The following is a 19590-nucleotide window of genomic DNA, read 5'->3' on the forward strand; positions in this document are numbered from 1 at the left end:
CCTTTCTCGTGTTGTATTTCTGACGGTTCCTGGGTGGTACACGAATGAAGGTCCCCATACTTCATGATAATGCGCGAGGCTTTTAATGACTGGCGTATGTTGCGGGTGTTTTCGGTTGTTTACCTTTCAATTGCTTACACGCGCGACTGGCTCCTCAAGGAGGAAGAGAACAGCTGTTTGGCACACAGCCGTTTGGTTGAGCCAGTATTTCCATATGTCCGTACGAATATGAACCATTTGATGACCACCTGCGTGACCGCGTGTCCTGCGATCCACCACTCTGTGTCCGAGGATCACATTGTATGGGTGCTCTTTCACCCAAGCATACTCTTTTTGCGTCCCCTCATCCGCACATCCTCCAACCGCCTCAGCACAGCCTTTGCATCGCTATAGCCCTTGAGAGTTGCATACGCCTCCAGAACGATCTTAAACAACGGCTCCGCGATCGGATGCGTGGCGGCGAAGGCCCTCTCGAGCACGTACAGATCCACCGCTCGGTCTTCGTGCTGGATGGACGATTGCGCGAGGCCAAAGTCGATCAAGACTATTGGTGCGTCGAGCGGTGGTTTGCCCTCTTCAACAACAGCCCCAGTATCAGTCGCGTGCGCCGATGTTGAGTCCGGTGGTGCGTCCTGCGAGCGCAGCATGATATTCGATGTGGTGAGATCGCCATGCACACAGCCCGCGCGATGCAATTTCGCAATCTCGAGACCGACACGTCGGAGCATGGCGTCTATTTTCCCATCTTGCTCTTTTCCCTCCTCCTCCTCCTCTTCTTGTTTGCCCTCCCTCTCCCTCTCCCTCTCCCCTCCCTCCTCTCCCACCCACCCTCGCTCTCCCCTCTTCCCCTCCTCCCAACCTCTCAGAACCCGCCTGACCGTCCACGACCCCACATCCTCCAACACAAGCCAGCCTGCATCCCAATCCGCAGCGCGCACGCCCGGCACACAGATGCCTGCGCGCGCGGCCTTGAGCAGCATGCGGGCCTCGGACAGCAGGCGGAAGCGCGAGAGGCGGGCGTCGAGGATGGGGTGGCGGTATGGTTTGGCCGGGCGGTGTTTGAGGATTGCGGGTTGGGATGGGGTTGGGTGGGTTGTGCGGTAGACGAGGGCTTCGGCACCTTGGGTGAGGAGGGTTGTGGTTGTGCTGGTTGAGAAGGGTGGTGGGAGGCGTTGATGTGGGGTTGGGGTGTGTTGGGTGGGATTGAGGGGTGGCATTGTGGGTTGGGAGGAGAATGTGTTTTGTGGGTGTTGGTTTTATGAGAGAGTGGTGTTATGTGGGTTATTTTGATGTTTTGCTGGTGAGGTTGTCGGACTTTTTCTGGAGGGTTGATTTGAGGCTTGGTGGGGTGGTTTGGAAGCTTCCAAGGTCGGATGTGGGGTAAGTTTTGTGTGTATTGGTGAAGTAGCTAGGTATGATCGATATTAGACAATGTTTATGTATTGAAGAAGAGCGAGTGTAGTTATGCGATTGCTGCGATTGCATACAAACATGGTGGCATTTTCCAATTTAATTACGTTTATTGATGAGAAGTCTCAAGATATACACCATATATGCGAGAGCCACGATGTATATTTCTCTGCTCACCCACTAAGCAATTTTCAGAGTTATAGAGTCGTCAAGTAGAGATTATCTCTATTTTTACTTGATGATAGTTTCGATAACTAGAATAGTGCTTTCTACGTGGTCGATATGACTAGGTGTTTCAATGTAGTAACGTAGGTTGTCATGACCTCCATTCTCATTGTTACAAGAAGCACCAAGCATAAAGACAGTTCATGTATGTAGGTATGGAATAGCTCATACGGTCAAAAGGTATGCCATGCCCTGTTTCGAGACCCTATGAGACTGGGTGCATGGTCAACGCGTGAGCGATGTCATCATCTCTCGTACGCTGCACTTGGCAAAGAAGCAAACAGAGTATCTATTTTAGTCTATAATACTTAGGCTAAAATAAGCTCTAGAAGAGCCAAGGGAGACTGCCGAGGCCATGCACGTAGGATGATAGGACATGTCCTAGATGTTAGAGACTGAAGATATACCGATATAGATGTGAGTGGATCACCAGCGAATCGTGCTTGCGGTCTTAGCGAACATCGACCAGGTTTGTGACCAGTAGTGGTGTATGTACCTAAGCAAGCTGCAGTGTTAATGTAGTCCATCTGTCATCGTCAAACAGCAACATCATAAAGTGGAATAGGGAATTAAGGAGGATGAAACCAAGGCTGAAGCTGAAACAAGCCAGGGACAAATGTCTGTCTGCGTCTTCGCTTGCACCGGGGGGTTAGCCTCTATTTTGCTACGTCCTTAGGGCAGTCTAGCCTATTTCCAAGGGGGGCTCTGCGTCTGCTTTGGGGTCTGCACGAAATGGATTGCCCCACCCAGGTTGTCCAGGTCCCAAAGAATGCATCAGCATCATCCTGTCGGCAGGAATGATAACAGATGCGAGCAAGAGAAAGCGATAAAATTACAAGCAAACCGTGACGACGGTGTCAGTGTAGCCATGTCAGATGTTGTTGGCGCTCCGAAGCCTGTGAAGGATTGTCCTTACGACATTTATTTATTTATAAGTGATCGGCTGAAGGTCTCTCTTCCTGCGTAGCGGGGCTGTACGCATATTGCCCAGAGCGCTGTTGCGTGGTCATCCATTGCCGCATGCTGGTTGGCTGTTCTGCTAGAAAGGAACCGATGGGTTGGGCGGTTATGCAGCTCGACGCGGGCATCGCTCCGCATAGCACCGATTATCACGCTCTCCACTCTGGCATGTAGAGGCTCGTGTGGTACAGATGATGAGCTGGTATGATGCGACAGGATTCGCGTGTCTGATGCATTTGGATCAAGAGTTTCAGAGCAGGCGGGGGACATCGGACGCATCTATCCGATAGCAAGGGGCATGTAACAGCGACAGGCCACATCTACAGCATCCGAACAAGTCTCCGGTCGACCCCGTTAAAGGGGCGAGCAGGAGAAGAGTCCAAGAGTCATCTGGTAACGACTTCTCTCCCAGAGTCGGTGTTGTCGGGATGTTCCCAGCCATTACTGCATTGCGTTTTTAAGAAAGTGGATCGAGTGGTGAAAGGCTCCGAGTGGTGAGGAGCGTACAACGGAGGAGGTCGGTGCCGGCATCGCGCTTAGTTGTATCATTCACAACGATCCAGCCATATCACAATTCATGGACGTCAAGTCATAAGATATTATCATGTATAACAAACATGTCGATCGAGTGAACAGGATGCGGCTGCGGGGTATGGATATCGATACACCGACGCCACTATGAATGCTAGCGGGTAGAGCGGGCGTCCAATGTGAAGAAAAGTGAATGGCCTGTTCGTGTTATCGGCCACAAATTACGGTCAGATGCTTTGTTACTTTATTGCTGGAGAGGTTGAAAGATTGAGATAGAGAGAGTGATTGGGCAGCGAGGCCTGGGAACGTTTTCTTGTAGGCGATCCCTTACTGGGCGGTTGAGGAAGGCTAGCGGTATCTAATAGCGGCCCCTGCCTGGGGTCTTTGACAGTCTAACAGTCAGGAAGGACACCCACCCCCCCGCATACTCATCACACAGGCCAGACCGCAGACCACCACCACCACCACCAAGACGACCACGACAGACCACCGCATACCACAGACCGCAGACCGCAGTCCACAGACCACAGAGCCGCCCCCGTCAACGCACAGCACTGCGCGCGCACACACACTCACTTCACGCTCACACTCAACTCACCGAGCAACTCACAGCACCAGCACAGTCGCCGCGCTCCCACCACCCTTGCTTTCTTCTCTTTCTCCGCCCCCTTCTTCCTCCTCTTCCTCTTCTTCTTCTCCTCCCCCATCCATTCTTCACCTCCTCGTCGTCCTTGAACCTTCTCTCCTCCATCCACGCCCATTTGGTCCTTCTCTCAATACCTTTACCCTCTCTCTCTCGCCCACTCCGCTGTTTTCTTTCTTCGCAATCGTCGGTGCTCCAGCATTTATACAAACTTTCGCCCTGCCTAATTCCTCTTCGACGTGCTATCCGAGCTCGGCTTGCATCGACGCTCCTTGTCTTCATCTTTCCTCCAGTTCTGTCACGTACACAGCACCGGCTCTCTGCTCGTACGCATCATCCTCTTCGAGCTCATCCTAGACTGCTATCTGCAATCTCCGCCCGCGCTACCTTCGCATTTCGACCATCAGCTTTGGCGTGCCTTCGCTCAGTCCCACCATCGCCGCTTTGCCAGTCACTGTGGCATCGTCGAACCTCTTCATACATCACCTCGCTCACCTCACGCTGTTGCCTACCGCTCGAGACCTTGGTTACCCGTGAATTGGTACCTCGCAGCTCTTCGATACCCCGCACGCACATTTGCTGTCTCTCTCAACGCCAGTATACTCGTTTAAAATTTTCGACCTATCCTACCTAATCACCTAATTTTGCTTCTCCTCATTCTACATCAACTTTCGGCACCTTGATCGTGTGCCTCTCCATATTTGGACACCTCAGAGTTCCATCGCCATTCCTTGTAAAATTCCGCTTCTGCGCCAGACATCAATTTTCCACACTGCTACATATTCGTCGAATCATCTCTCGCCGACCTAGGCCATCACAGCTTCAATTACAATACCAAGTCACTCCTGTACATCTACTATCATGAGCATGGACGCAGGCGGTCTCGCTCAGATGACCTACAACAACTTCAACAACGCCGGCTTGGGAATGCCAGGTGCTGGCTTTGCTTCCCGTGGTAAAGGCTCCCAGCTCAAGCGCCTCAGTGTTGCATCTCCTCCCAAGGTAGCTTCCATCAGTGAGACGCAAGAGTCTGTGCCTACCCCTAGGACCAGTCGCTCCCATCTTCTCGCCGGTCTTCGCACTGCCCCAAAGACCCCAACTGGCCCTGTCCCAGCCTCTGCGCCTTACAACCAAGCTCAGCACCGTGGCTACAACGATCAATACAGGGGCTACGGACAAGCGATGCCACAAACCGCCACAGGTGCAACCTTTGGCAGTAATGGTTACGGGCAGCAATACGGCATGAGCGCCCAGCAGCAGGTTTATTCACTCCCGGAGCAAGTGCTTGCACCTCCAACCATGCAGTACGCCCAAGACGAGCAAACTGACCCAAACTTCCTCGCTCAATTGATGGCCACCGAACTTTTCTTGGAGGAGCGCCGGAAACAGCTCCAGCGTCAGCTTTTGAGCTTGACGAACCAGGGTCTCCCAGTGGACGACCATGCCAGCTATGGTCAGCAATATTTGAACCCTACCATGGGCCAGCAGATGAGCTATCAGCAGCAACAATTTCTTGCACAGCAGCAGCAGCAGGCCATGAACGCTGTGCAGGTTGCCTTTAACCCACTTACTGGCCAGTACCAGTACGTTGTGGACCCAAGTATGCAGACTCAGCTTGCCAGTTCACCACCTCCACCAACTCCGAGCTACACTTCGTCGCCTCCCAAAACACACACTCCAACTTTCCGTGCTGAAGTGACACCACCTGACGAGAAGGTCAATCCATTCGCTCGCTCCTCTTCTCCTCCGAAGAAGTCGCCGTCTCCTCAAGCTGATGTCACTCCCCTTCCACCACCATCTGCCAACGCTTTTCGCCGTGGACATCATAAGAAAGTATCCTCCCTCGCATTGAACAGCTCCGCCGATGTTGTTGATGGTCCGCGATCTGCTATCACCCGCCCAGTCGGATTTCCGCAGACTCCCCAAACTGGTACTTTTGGACCTGGTCAAGCTCGTGCCGGCGAACACCCGGTTCGTCAACCTCGGGGCCCACCATCAATCGAAGAGCTCAGGGCTGCGCCGACTACAAAGCACGAAGGCAGTAAGAACTTTGCCACGCGTCAACGTCGTCACGCCGTCAAGAATCTTGTGCGCGCTGGTATTGAGCGTCGTGGAGTGCGCTCTGGAAGCCCTGGCAGCATGACTCCAGTCAGCGAGACTGACATGTCATACGATTCCGACAGTGCTCGCAGTGGGAGTCTTTCCGGTAAGCCCAGCATTGGGAGTCTTCGAGCTGCTGCGAACGGAGCCATTGGTTCCGAGCGCAAGGAGTTGGCTAGAAATCGAAGCAGTGCCGATAACGTCTGCTATGCCAACAGCGTCAGCAGTGACGAGGGCACCAATGTTGGAGGTAAACTTGTGGAGGTGAAGGTTGAAGACGATAAGCCTGTAACCGACCGTCGCAGCATGATGCCTCGCCTCGTCCTGACCAGTGCCGAGAAACGCAAGAGCAACATGTGCTAGATGGAATACATGAAATGGTCCTTCACAAAAAAACCCGCGTGCTCATAGACTTTCGGTAGATCCAGAGTTTATTCGAGGTGCGCATGTCTCGACACACGCCTATGCCGTTCGATGCACAGACATTTACAACGGCCTTATTCATGAATCTCCTTTTAGTTCGTTCTTAAGAGCTGAATTGTACTTGCAAAACTGGCTTTTCTCTGCTTTTTCTACTCTATTGCATGATCGCGGACGACAGTTCCGTGTCATATTCAACTCTACTCACCGGCAGCTTCATGCGCCTCTATCTTTTCTCTTCGTAGGACCACGTCCTCCTATTACTCCGCCTTTTTTTAACGTGACTCTGTTTTATGAGTACCTATGCTGCATGGCGGACTGTTTACATCGGATCGAAAAGAGACAATGAAAGGGGTGGCGAAACTGCTAAAGATGGTGTCTGTTTTGCGGCTGCTATGCCTGTCCTCTCGGGGTTATGGATGGAGGCTTTTTACTTCTTGTCACTCGTTCAAATGGCATATATTACTTTGCAGGTTTTGCGAAAGGAAAGCAGGATTGGGCATGGCACGTTGAAGTGGTTGTTATACTGAAGGGGAAAGTTTGCGCTGCACGGACAATGAGTATGGCCTTGTGCGTGCGTGCGTTAGTTAGACTTTCAAGCGTACTAGAGGATGGAAATTATATACATCCATGGAATTGAAAAAAAAATTTATCCACTCGTTTGAGAACAATTGTTATCACCCTAGTCTCGCCGCCGTGTGTGTATTAGTGTCGTTGTTCTACCCTCGTCCAGTATCTGTCTTGAAGACCAACGGTAACATTACAAGTGTGCGAGAGTGACGCAAGGGAATGCTTTCTGTCATTGTATTAGAAGGACCTAAAGGAACAGGACTAGTAGATTGGAAAGGGTATATATGTATATGTTTTATTTTTCTTCGTTTTTGTGGTAAAAAGATGGATAAAGGTTGATAACCTATCGACCCCCAAAACACGCAGCCTAACAATGACTTATATATATAGTTAATAAGTCAAATCATGAAGAAGAAGAAGAGAAGAAGAAGAAGTTTGACACATCATGTCTGTATCATGCATGTATCATGGTATGTACGTGTAAATATATATAATATAGTAACCGGAAGAGAGAGAATGTTATAAGAGTTTGATTAGGGAGAAGAATTATTATAAATTCCAACCCTCCCCGTCCCCTGCCAAGGCCCCCCTTCCCCCTCAGTATGGCCGAGAATTAGGTTGTTGATGTTTATTTATTTGATTCTATTTCTTTTATTTGCTTTTGAGAGTCTTTGGTCGTTGAGATCTATTATAGTGATGTTGATATAATGTGTGTGGCCTCGGGGTGGACATGCGTTGTTGTTTCGTCGATACCTATAGTTGTTGCATTCTCCGTCATGTATGGATGCTGTTCGAATGCGAAAGGGTGAACTTTTGTGAAGGTGGGAATGCTGCTGCTGCTGCTGTATCGTCTAATACGCACATGCTGTGAGAGAAAAAAGGTTCCGCCCAAAGAATCTTGAAACAAGAAAACTGGCAGACAAATTTTGTGTGAAGATTAAAGAAGATACGCGTGCAACTCCAAGGATGAACGCAAGTCGGGGAGATGAAGGTCAGTCACTTTTATAAGGTTAATTGGCCAAGCATTTTCTGAACCGTTAACGTAGAATTTGTTGGTGTCGTCCCATGGCTGTTCTGCGATTTGGAAACTGGATGGAAGTAGCATATAGGCTTACGTAGTGATAATGACGATGATGATGAAGACCGGAGAAGCTGGATAGCAGTGTTTCGGACAAGGAGCGTAGGTATTCTTCAGCGTCGCTCTGGCGAACGTGATCGTCCGCGGCTAATGCCAGGCCTGAACATGCGCTGCTCGCGATCGTAAGATTCAGCCGACCCGACGTGAATGAAACGTCCATCTACGCCATATAGTAAGCACATGAAACTACTCGTACCCCAAAATCATTCGGTTTGCACTCTTACCCAGGCCCAGAGCAGCGGCATCAAGCTTGACTACGAAGCTTGCCAAGATGTCTCCCTTCTGTCCGCGTCCATTGACGACGGTGACATTATGCCTGGTCGAGGCCTGTTCAAAGTCGGCCAGAAGCAACTCTGCGTGCTCGAACTTGAAGTCGCGGTTGCGCCGCTGGTACGATCCTGGAGGTCCGTTAATCAGTGTTCCGTATCCATCACTCTGAGCAACTAGGATTCGGTCGTTAACAATGAACTCGTGGAATTTTCGAAGATATGCTGCGTCAGAGGTCTGCTGTGCGACTACTGCAGGCTTAACCAGTGATTTTGTTGATGCTGAGGGGCTCGTCGGAATAGGTAAGTCTCTTGCCTTACTTGGTGCCGGCGATAGAGCTGAATCGAGGAACAGGTTTGCCTGAGCTTGTGAAGTGGTCTTTAATACCATGTCTAGAAGAAGGTGCCCTGCGGAATCTTCATTTATAGAAGACTGGAGGATATGGCGTATAGCAGGTGTACTAATTAGCTCATCTGCATGTTTATGGGTTGCGTCTGTAATGAAATCAATCATCTCAACGTCCTTGTTCTTAGACGCAATCTCATAAATGCGTTCCAGTAGAGCAATAACCTCTTCTTTATAGATCGGATAGCCTGTGCGTATGTTCTTCGAAGAATAGATGCGAATCTCGTCATATTTGATAAGTGACGCGTGCTTGTACATGGACAATTCGGAGTAGAAAAGCGATAGCGTTTCCTCGGTGCTCCTCTTTGACTCGAGACCTCTTACCGGCCAGTCGAGTGGCGTGTCCTTAGGACCGACTACTTGAAGCTGTATTCGTGGGCCAAATGGAACATAGGACTTGCGTTCCAGGAATTGCTTTAGTCGAGTTGCCGTATGTCCAAAGTTAGAGCCCATGTCAACGATCTTTCGGTCACCTTGTGTCATACACTCTCCTAGCTTCGTCAGCTCCTCGAGGGAATGCCGTGGCATGAGACAAGTAAGTCGGGACTGGATGATGTCCTCCTCTTGAGTATTTGGATTACTGAAGAGAATGGTAACAACCTCCTTCTTGATTCTATACCACATCTTAGCATGAGCTTCAGACCGAGCTGCCTTTCGTACAGAAGCGGCATGGGTTAAATCAGAACAGGAAGACATACGAATTGGTTCGGGTCAAACCTGCTGATGAGGCAGGTGAAAGTGCATTGGGGATATCAGGGACCTTGGAGTCATTGCTGGGTGTGCCATTGCTATTTCCACGGACAATATGACCACTGTTAGACGAACACAATGACGTGTTGGCCTCATCTCGTCCCGGCACATTGGGCTTGGAAGTTGTGGATGGGCATTCTCCATAGCCTATACCTGAGTCTTTGCGCCCCAAGGAAGACGTAGCAAGATCATCCTTCGCGGTGCGATGCGTGTTGTCGACCTTTACCGTTATCAAACTATGCCTGCTTGAGACATCGTCCACTTGAGGAGACGCCATAGGAGCTGTTGATTGAGATCGCGATCTCAGGAAATTGCGTACTTGCGTATCTAAATTGAGGGAAGATGGTCTATTTACTGGTAAAGTCGCAGGGAACTGTTGAGAGGAAGATTGCCCAAGTGATCGTGGTGAGCGTTGGTTGTTCATCTATGTTGAGGCGCTAATAGGTTGTGAAGGTCAAGCTAGACTATGTGAACTTGATGGATGAATGTTCTCGAAGTTGAGAAGCGAAGTGCGTAAGGGAGAAGACAGGCTGTGCACTCGATTTAATTGCGATGAGGAAGAGTGCCTTAAAAGTCGGTGTAATAGAATTTAGCAGAGCGGCTCCGCCTCTTTCATATATTTTCGCGTTTGTGTCGTGACCTACTCGCAGTGGCCAGGTTTGCGGTGTATTTCAGGTCGCAAGCTATTAGCCGTAAGGCGGCGAATTTGTCAGTCACTGCTGCAGCTGTTGCTTTGTTCTCGCAAGAGCCGACACTGGACGGCAGCTGAGATGAGGTCAAGGAATTGTCCCTTGACAGAAAGCGAGCTCACAAAAATTGGAGGTCTTGTTGAGCTCAGCTCGCAAGCGAGAAAGGGGTACCTAACGCATCGATTCTGTAAGTAGCTAGGTAGTAGTAATTAGTCGGGCAAAAACAAATACCTACAGAGATCCGTCCAGAATTTTTAGCCTATACTAGTACTTTATTAGTCCAGTTAGAAATAGTAGCGCTATCAAAGAGATAAAATATCTACTTTAAATAAATTATATATATGTTTTATAATAGCTATCTTAGTAATATAAGACTAAGTATAAGGTACTATGTACACCTAAAGGCCATATAGGAATATATTAACTTTCTATACTTATGTACTAACGCATCTTTTCGAATTTCAGTCAAACTATAAGTAGATACACTACTTATTGATTATTACTTCAGTATCATTACTAGTCGTCTAGTAGTATATATAGAATGTTCCAAGGTCTATGTTTTAAGTGAATCTAGGAACTTTGAAATCAACTCGAGTTTCGCTCGGCTGCTCTTTACAGGCTGCGTGTGCGTCCGACGCGCCGCTGATATTTTACTGAAGTCGTTGTGTCATGGAAGACGGGATCATGTGAAGTGAGCATGACACGGCAGGCAAACAGACCGCTTAGGTCTTATGCGGGGTAATAATACACGCGGTAAAAAGAGCAATATTGTTTCCTAGCAAGGGCCCGCTACCTCCTACGTCTCAGAAACAATGGTCTATGCTACGGTGGTAGAAGATGCCGACCCAGGTAACCTTGCATTGATTGATGTTCCCTTCACTGTTGGGTGTACCATGTCATGCAATGTAAATACAATAAAAAAGGCAATAACATCAACGACAGTTGAATCAACGCTTGGTACTGAACATCTCGATACCAACCCCGTTCTTTCCCTCATGCACAGTGATGTCTTCGGCAGCTTTGACCAAGTCATATTCCATGCCCTCCGTCACCACGCTGTCTTGTTGATAGTCAGGGTGAGTGCGGACGAAGTGTCTGATCCACCTTGCAGCCGTCCATAGTCGTCCGTCTGCTCTCTTTCTAATGACATCCAGATACCTGGCGAATTCGCACCTAGTCTCGACGTCAATATTCATACTATCAAGGTAGCTCTCAACTAGTGGTATCAGGCCGGGAAAGCCGTCAGATGTGTTTTGCTGTCCATTAATAATTTCGTTAACTGTCATAAGCTCGTATTCATCCTCTACTGGCCCAAATGGCGATGATGGACGACTTGTAGGAGAATTTGATCCTGATACAGGTACGCTGCTAGGTCGTAGTCCACGGCCCGAGAAGGGATTCTTTCTGAAGTGGAATACACTAGACAGGACAGCATCACGTGCGTGAGCGGTCTCCATGTTCTCCGTGACGCGAGCTATGGGCATGTAGAAGTTGAGATCGAAGCTGAGTATGGCTCTTGTAATCAGGACAATGAAAATAGCAAACGCGGCATTCTCAAAGTCGGTGATTTGTATTTCCATCGACCTAAATTCGACACGCCAGCCAATGTCAGAACCAGCTGGCGGTGGCTTGAATCGCATGTGTTGCCAGTTAGTCGACTGCAAATTCTCAAAATGATCGACTTTTTCCAGGTCTAGCTCTTTGAGATCCTCGGCGAATACAACGATTGGGTCACGAATGAACAAATGCGCAAAATGTGTGGCAAGGAGATCATCCATACCGCCTTGCACAAGGCGTTGTTTCAGATCGCCGTCAACAATCAGATCAGGGTCGAGATATTCCTTCCGTAATCGCGGATCGTTTGCGATGTAAGTCGAGTTAGATGCATATCTGGACTTAGGTATCCTCCAACGATCATTCTGGAGCGGCTGTGTGACATCAGACGATGGCATTATGAAGATCGACACAGGTCCTTACCTTCTCGCCTAACTCTTCAGCAGTTCTATCGTCGACAGCTCTGCTAATCTGGTTCCAACGAACGTCTGTATCGGCAAGGAAACCTTTATATACAGGGGTAGCAGCGGTCAATGCGAGGAATATGGGCCCCAAAGGACTGAGTTGATCATACATCTTCCGACCCTCATCGATACTTTTGGCTTGGAATGTGATCTGCAGGCAGCAGCTACCCATCCCGAAGGCCATAGCGTCCATGTGGATGTATTCGTCCTTGACAGCACCATTGCGTACGTCGTCATCCTCCGGCCATTTATGTAGATCGTAGTCCACTGTTGGGTCTTTGAAGGGACGGGGTGTCTGCGAATCGTGAAAGACAGGCACATTGACCTGCACTTTGCGGCCTCTTCGCCAACGTATATTCGCGGCCAGGGTCGGGAAGCGTATGTGAGGATTCGCGATCTCATCCGGTAAGAACTGTGATCGAAGTTTTGGCCCTGAGGTCTCATAGCTCGGAACCGTACAGTCTGGGCGGCCTAACCGGGGAAACGTGGTTAGAGTAATTGGGTATTCCGTACCTCCCATGTGCTCTTTGGCGATTTGGCGTCTTCTATCGTTAGTTCTGACACATATAAGCGTGTTGAAAGCAGCATTACCGCCATTTCATGTCCGGTTCCACATCAAGGAGCTCCTTAAACCCTATACCCCAAGGCTTACCGGGCGTGGCTTCGAGCATGAATCTACCAAACTCAGGGTGAAAAGTCGGAGCACATTTCTCGGGTCTATATCTCGAGTCAGATAAGACATCAGTGACAGGATAGTCTAACGACAGACTTTGGATTTCCTGTCTGCACGTCAGGCACACTACCACCCTGCTTCAGTAACTTCTCATCTTCGGCTAGCGCTTGAAGGATGTCAGCCTGTCGAAGGGAGAGTCGCACTCTTCGGTTCTCCTCATCAAAGCACACAACGAGGTACTCTACCTATGAGATAATGTGAGCGGAAGTCTCTGAGAAGTGTTGTGATACTGACTTCATCGCCCCACAGAAGAGCATCTCTTTCTTTGCCTTTTGCTCTTCGCCAAGTTGTCAATAATTGCTGTGGAAGGAATCAGCACATAAGTTTGCACTGGGATATAAAGAACTGTAGACCTCGATACCCCAACCTCTGACCTGATTTGCGATCTTCTTTGCCTCAGGCCACTCTAATGGTGTTCCAAGGGCGCTAGTGAGAAAAGAAACGTGAGCTAGGATCAGAGGGGCATGACGGGTTTGCGTACAGTAAACCCATTATTCCGATAGAATGCGCGCCTAAGTCACTCTACAGTCTTGACGTGAGAGTGTATGATTGTCCTGGCAATGAAAAAGTTGCGTTTAAAGAAGCCGGTGACCAGATGCTGCAAAGGTGACGTTGTTGACAAATCAACGAAGGGTTTGCGCTAGTTAGGCCCGCCAGACTTTGCTTGTATGCGTATGCGACCGCCGGGATGATAATCTCATTCACCCGTTGGCGTTAGTCCTCTGAAGCTATCCGCGAGATTGACAAGGTGGCTCCCGTGATGAACTTCTAAGGCTGCTTCGAGTCGTAATATCTCAACTGCCCGGTCCGTGTTTCAAGTGTTAGGCATGGACCGCCAGTAACTTGCGAAACTGGCCGAACAATGATACTGGAGTTTCAGTAGAAGAGGTTTGGTAGAACCAGTTGCGCATACAGTCGTTGTACTGGTGGGCTGTATGAAGCCTTGACGTTCTTCCGCCGGTCAAAGCCTCTTGGCTCGCTATCCGGAATGCGAAGCCAAGTTCCCCTAGAACCTCATGTCAATAGCGCGACTGTCATTCTGATACGAACTTTGAACAAAAATGAATGCTAGCGATATGGAAGGCATGGTACTTCGTAAGTTCAATCACAGGAAATTACCTGAGCAATGTCTTCGGCCGGTCAGCATACCCCATATTTAAAGCCGAAAAGCAGCGAATTTGCGCCGTGATCCGTGTTGCGCTGGAGATCGTACGCAACGGTACTTGGGTGAAATTGGATGGTAATCTATTTCACATATCACAATAGTGAGACATTCTACACTGTCTATTGGAGGCTACTCGGATGTAGACCTAGAAAAAATGGCGCAGAACAGGATAACATATTCGCGCCTAAGCAATTCAAAACCTCTATCGTACATGTATATAACCTTTACTGTAATTCATCATCATATTGATCGTGCGTTTTCGTAGTATTAACCCACTGATGAAGGGCATGCACTTGTCTGTTGGCGTGTGCCATTCGAAGACTTTTGAAAGACTCAGACTCGATCGACGTCATATCGTACAGTATAGTATGTACGTTGTGGCACTGTATGAAATATTCGAGGTATGGAATTATATAAGTATGATGAAGCGCATGTTAGCCGGGTCCGATGCGAGGCCTGGATTCAAGGTTAGATTTCGCAAGCTACTCCAATACATAATGCACTTACATGTCATGATGTTCGCTGAGGGTACTCAAGTATCTATTCAGGTCCTCAACTTTCTCCTTATGAGTCTTGACGCCTTCTCGCTTCAATCGCTCATTGAGTCTTCGTTTTCTCTGCTCCTCGAATCTGAGCTCCGCTTCAGTTTTACCACCACGAGCCTTGAAGTCAGCTAGCTGCTTGTCAATGTTGTCACCCATGGTATCATCATTGCTTGTAGTCGCATTTTCTGTTTGATCGTTGTTCAATGAGCTTGAGTGGTTCTCGTTGACTTGTGGCGGTACGTCTCGCTTGGAGGAGGTCTCTGCTGCTTCGCCTCCTGGTCTCGTCTTCTTTTTCTTCTTTTTCTTCTCCACGCCAGCGGCGCCTTTTAGTTTCAGCGATCCAGCTCCAACGGAAGTATATTCGGCTGGTGCCATCGCTGACTGCGGAATACGGACTGACGAGGGGTGGTGTCAAATGGAGCTAGAAGTCTTCACCCAACTCCAGAACTACCTAACATAAACCGGAGGTGGCGGCTTGGCAACGGGGATAACGCCCCTACTGGAAGGCGCCGAAGAAATCGGCCTCACAAACCACCACACGAACCACTATGGGAAACTCGCCCACTGCGGCGCCGTCGTCAAAGCCGAGGCACTGTCGAATCTGAGCGACTTATAAGACTGGAAGTCTCTGCGCACATTTTGCAGAATCCCGACAGAGTACAAAACTGTTCATTACTACCAGTCTCCATTTTGAGGGCTAGGACGCACAACCACAATCGGACTAATCTCTCAGCATGTCTACTTTCAACGCCGTACATTTAGCCAAGCGTCCTACCAGCGACATCATACCCGGCGAAACATTTGAAGTCAAAGTGCATCCTACACCTAAAGAAACAGATCTCAAAGATGGCCAAGTCATTTTTCAAAGCAACTACCTAAGTTTAGACCCGGCTATGCGAGGATGGCTCAAGGGTTGGTCTACCTGGAATGAGATATACGTAGCTCGCGCCCCAAGTCAATTTAGACATTGTTGAGATGCAAAGGCCAAGCTGACCCATACACATTACTTTAGATGCCCGTTCCTACGTCCCACCAGTAAAGATCGGTGAGATAATGCGTGGCGCTGCCGTCGGCAAGGTCGTAGGGTCCAAATCATCAAAGTTTCCTGTTGGCTCCTATGCCACAGCTACATGTGGATGGGCTGAGCTCGCAGTTGTTTCAGACAAATATGTCGAGAAGGTCGAGCTGCCGTCCAACGCAAGCATTGCGGATTCGCTCGGTATACTTGGTACGTAACTTGTCTGCCTTATCGATTGTTTGCTGTGGCGGTGTCAGCCACATGGATTGCAGAAGTCTCTGCGGGTACCTGGAAACCATTCTCCGTCCTCGGTTCCCCATAACCTCTTCGGGGGACCTTATCAAGACGGGTCTGTCCGCACCCAGGTCCAGACTGCAGCCAATCAACCGCACACCCCTCTTCAAGATATCAGATAATTCGCACGGTTTTGCGCTAACGACCCAAGGGTTGACGGGACTTACTGCCTATTTTGGCATACTGGACGTTGGTCAGGTCAAGGCTGGAGATTTTGTGGTTGTCTCGGGCGCTGCAGGAGCCACTGGCAGTGTAGTTGGCCAGATTTGCAAGATCAAAGGCGCAAGAGTCCTGGGTCTGGCCGGTACTGACGATAAATGTGCATGGCTCATCAACGAACTGGGTTTCGACGCAGCTCTCAATTACAAGGAGCAAAATTTCCCCAAGAACTTCCGTGACGCTACGAAAGGACTCATTGACATCTTTTTTGACAATGTAGGAGGTGATATCCTTGACATGGCCCTAGGAAGAGCGAAACCTCACTCACGCTTCGTTATGTGCGGTGGCATCAGTCAGTACAATGCCGCGGAGGCAAAGGGTCCAAAGAACTACATGATGATCGTTGCCATGAGGATTAGAATGCAAGGATTCATTGTGACTGATTATGAGAGCCAATTCGTCGAGGCTAGAAGAGAACTTGCACAATGGATGTCCGAAGGCAAAATCAAGGGCAAACTCCATATTGTTCGTGGTGGGCTTGAGAAAGCTGAACAAGCTTTGGTGGATTTGTACAAGGGGGTTAACACTGGTGAGTTCCTAATTACTGTGTAATGAGAATGATGCTGACTTTCACCCACTAGGTAAGCTGCTAGTCGAAATCAAGCCAGATGCAGATACCAAGTCGAAGCTATGAACCAACAGAAATTGTTGTACGAGGTGCCGATTTTACTGCATACGTATCACTTATTGCACAGGCTCAGCCCGGTGCACTTGGTTTTAATGACGAGGAATAAGCATTGGCATAGATAATATAAGAAACAAAGAACCAGGAATCCGGCCCACACCACACAAATATTCATGTTCCAGGTTAGGAGCGGGCTTACGTGTAGCGCTCCCGAATAAAAGGGCAAGTATTGTCATTTGATGTTCGTCACACCCATACATCCACGGGCGTCATAACTAGATGGTCAGTCTCAGTACCCAGCCGTAGCCGCATCTCTCCTATATTACACAAGGCATGGTAGAGGCGATACTGCGATCTAGCACGGCTGAGAGTGAGCAACACAGCAACATGGAGCGACAACATCAATATGGTATACAAACCCTAGCTTATAATAGCCCCTTGCATGCATATTTCAACAGCAGACAACCCCATCCAAAATGTGGAGACTCAAATGCCGAAACATTACCCTCGTAATATTCTCCGAAAGTCAGGCAGTATATTTATTTACAGCTGGGAGATGAACCATAGTCATAGTCCACATTCAACATTTTCAAATTACGCCATGGTACCTCTCTGTCTTAAATTTTCGACGGCTGCGCACATCCCTCTCATTTATTGAGGAGTATTATCGACAGTACGCTAAATGCGAGTCTTCAGTGCGAACGGCAACGTCTTAATTCTAGCGTCGGCGATCTCTGTAAGTCAGATAGGAGGAAGCCGAGGACAAGGCTACATTACTACTGTGATGGATTTTGTGCAGTAAAAAGAAATCCATACAGGCGTCATCATGCATGGGCAGACGTCTAACGATTCTGCTCCAATCTGGGTGACCTCGGGACGAGCACGCTTTTACAGGGGCCCTGGCCGCCAGGATGTACCTGCTCGCAGCGCTGCTTTTGTTGTTTGAAATAGCAGGACGCTTGCATACCGCGGTAGGTAGACGCGTATAAGCATGTCGTTGAGACAGGACATACCTGCTTCAAACCCCCAAGAAACGTGGCAAAGGAACACAAACACAGGCTACAGTTTATAAAATCTTCTAAGCGAGCATGGATACCAGGCATTCGACAAAGACTGCGGCCGTATAGATTGCCGTCGGCAACGGCCATGGCCGCCTCCATCTCGTTCGCACGTGCATGCACAACAGGAGTTCGCCCTTTCAACGTAGATGGACAGAAGGTCGATGACAATAAATAGTCGAATGTCCAGTGCTTGAAATTCGCAACGGGATTGGACGACTGGAGATCTCAACAACTGCACGGTCGCCCTTGATCTCGGCGATGAGCTCTGAGAGCAGTCTAGGAGCTAACAGTATTGCTTAGCGCCATCGATCTCGGAGCCCGCCTGCGAGCAACGGTAGCAGTCTAAGGTAACGAGAGGGAGTGATCGATAGTGTAATAGTGGGGTGTAGAAGATGTTCAGGATTGGACAGTAGTATCTAGTTATCAGATTTCTGCAGAATAATTTGGGCATGGGTAATATGGCCCAGGGGGACGGACAAGGACATGGACCACCAAAGACACCCACCACAACTACATTCATCGCTACGGGAGAGCCGTCGCCGCCGCGGTAGCAGCAGTGCGCCGTCAGAGATATTATACCCTCAATTACGATGATTCCATTTCCTGAAGACTCACTCCTTGGTCCCGCCATACGATTGCCGCCGAATGGAGCGTGGTCTAACTTCAACAGCGGGACCGTATAGAGAGCCCCAAGCCATCTCATGGTCTGGTAGCTATCACAGTCGTAATTCGTCATATCTACTAGCTGATGGTGTTTGACGGATGCTTAACAGGCGCCGACTAGTTCTAGCTGGTACCCTGCAGCTCGGTGGCTTCTTCGGCCTTGGCAGCTTAATTCGACCCCCTACCTTTTGATACTGAACCCTCACACTAAGCAAGCATCGCCTCAACACCGTCTAAAATCACGTTCCAACCTTGTCATCACCGAAACCTCGATTTTCTTCTTCGTCCTCCATCTTACTCCGTCAGTCTGGTGCCACTCTGTCCCTGATCAGTATTGTGGGCCCGCTACAACCCCCGGACTGTGTGTCTCATCCCGCCTGCTATCTACCTCCACCTACGCGTCTGTCCACTATGCGTATCCACCCAAATATGTTTTCGTCGACTGTTGCCGTACACTCCTCCTAGCACTGGTCTTCGCCACAGTTCTTGTAGACCAGTACGGTAGATGGCAATTATGCCGGCAGCTGTCAAGCTGCCTCAAGGTCCGAAGAAGCTAGGAACAGCAGAGCGTGCATGTTCAACCGAAATGGCTCGTTGGTGCTGTAGATGACTTTGCCTTGAATTTGTGATATCATGCTACTGCTTGATAGCCGGGATCGAAAAAGCACAGTTGCGAACAATTGAGATCAGATTGCTCAGGCCCGCGGGTTGACGCCAGTTCGAAAAAACTCTTCCGCTGACTTTACTCATCCGCCCCCCTCCCCATGATACGAACACGTACCTGACAGGCCTAGTCCCTGGCATCCCGCTTCCCGAAGGTCCATGTTATCAAATGCTCGTCTATGTGCAGGGCTGATAGTTGTTATCATTTGCTCCTTCAATTCCGTTCTTATGGAACCACTCAAGCATATACAACTCCGGCCTCTATTGGGCTCAACAGGCCTACCTTGTCGCTCTAAAGTGGATAGTGTTTTTTTCATAATCCGCAATGATTGTGCTACCAGTACTGTTTAGGGTACTGTCCTTTCTTCGACAGTCTCTGGCCGATCCGACTAGCAGGGCTTCGCGGTCCTCAACGGCATCCTAGCGAGGTTGATCTAGTGAGTTGTGGATTGAGTATGCTGTCACCCTTGTTCTGTTG

At 49.2% G+C, this 19590-nt stretch overlaps 6 protein-coding genes across 6 annotated transcripts; 2 read left to right on the forward strand and 4 right to left on the reverse strand.

Moving 5' to 3' along the window:
- Positions 1 to 314: 314 nt before the first annotated feature.
- EJ05DRAFT_427127 (Serine/threonine-protein kinase BUD32) lies at positions 315 to 1133 on the reverse strand (the record flags this gene model as incomplete). Its single annotated transcript, XM_033741509.1, has 2 exons — positions 315 to 751; positions 860 to 1133. Coding segments are annotated over 2 exons (711 nt in total), but the record flags the coding sequence as incomplete, so codon positions are not given.
- Positions 1134 to 4516: 3383 nt separating this feature from the next.
- Positions 4517 to 6407, forward strand: EJ05DRAFT_329446 (uncharacterized protein). Its single transcript, XM_033740832.1, has one exon. It carries the CDS (start codon positions 4631 to 4633, stop codon positions 6230 to 6232), a length of 1602 nt encoding a protein of 533 aa, XP_033601463.1. The 5' UTR covers positions 4517 to 4630; the 3' UTR covers positions 6233 to 6407.
- A 1643-nt stretch (positions 6408 to 8050) lies between these two features.
- EJ05DRAFT_485093 (uncharacterized protein) lies at positions 8051 to 9696 on the reverse strand (the record flags this gene model as incomplete). The annotated part of the gene is made up of 3 exons (XM_033745413.1): positions 8051 to 8157; positions 8222 to 9282; positions 9368 to 9696. 3 exons carry the CDS (start codon positions 9694 to 9696, stop codon positions 8051 to 8053), a joined length of 1497 nt encoding a protein of 498 aa, XP_033601464.1.
- Positions 9697 to 10859: 1163 nt separating this feature from the next.
- On the reverse strand, positions 10860 to 13946 carry EJ05DRAFT_531393 (glutamate-cysteine ligase; the record flags this gene model as incomplete). The annotated part of the gene is made up of 7 exons (XM_033749024.1): positions 10860 to 12036; positions 12086 to 12668; positions 12718 to 12843; positions 12896 to 13044; positions 13094 to 13159; positions 13213 to 13307; positions 13910 to 13946. 7 exons carry the CDS (start codon positions 13944 to 13946, stop codon positions 11056 to 11058), a joined length of 2037 nt encoding a protein of 678 aa, XP_033601465.1. The 3' UTR covers positions 10860 to 11055.
- Positions 13947 to 14291: 345 nt separating this feature from the next.
- EJ05DRAFT_329477 (DUF1754-domain-containing protein) lies at positions 14292 to 15074 on the reverse strand. The gene is made up of 2 exons (XM_033740833.1): positions 14532 to 15074; positions 14292 to 14480 (listed from the first exon to the last, which is right to left on the reverse strand). The coding sequence occupies exons 1-2, from the start codon at positions 14942 to 14944 to the stop codon at positions 14459 to 14461; spliced, it is 435 nt and encodes a 144-aa protein (XP_033601466.1). The 5' UTR covers positions 14945 to 15074; the 3' UTR covers positions 14292 to 14458.
- A 229-nt stretch (positions 15075 to 15303) lies between these two features.
- Positions 15304 to 16734, forward strand: EJ05DRAFT_485096 (NADP-dependent leukotriene B4 12-hydroxydehydrogenase; the record flags this gene model as incomplete). The annotated part of the gene is made up of 4 exons (XM_033745414.1): positions 15304 to 15481; positions 15582 to 15801; positions 15845 to 16629; positions 16682 to 16734. The coding sequence occupies 4 exons, from the start codon at positions 15304 to 15306 to the stop codon at positions 16732 to 16734; spliced, it is 1236 nt and encodes a 411-aa protein (XP_033601467.1).
- Positions 16735 to 19590: the final 2856 nt, after the last annotated feature.

The sequence above is a fragment of the Pseudovirgaria hyperparasitica genome (assembly GCF_010093815.1).
Source record: "Pseudovirgaria hyperparasitica strain CBS 121739 unplaced genomic scaffold EJ05scaffold_6, whole genome shotgun sequence".
NCBI lineage: Eukaryota > Fungi > Ascomycota > Dothideomycetes > Acrospermales > Acrospermaceae > Pseudovirgaria > Pseudovirgaria hyperparasitica.

What these genes read in the sequence shown, in the direction of transcription:
- EJ05DRAFT_329446 (XM_033740832.1), top strand. Translation starts at nt 4,631, where the DNA reads ATGAGCATGGACGCAGGCGGTCTCGCTCAGATGACCTACAACAACTTC.
- EJ05DRAFT_329477 (XM_033740833.1), bottom strand. Translation starts at nt 14,944, where the DNA reads ATGGCACCAGCCGAATATACTTCCGTTGGAGCTGGATCGCTGAAACTA. An exon ending in CTCAGCGAACATCATGACAT is followed by an intron (nt 14,481 to 14,531) that starts GTAAGTGCATTA and finishes CCTTGAATCCAG; the next exon opens with GCCTCGCATCGGACCCGGCT.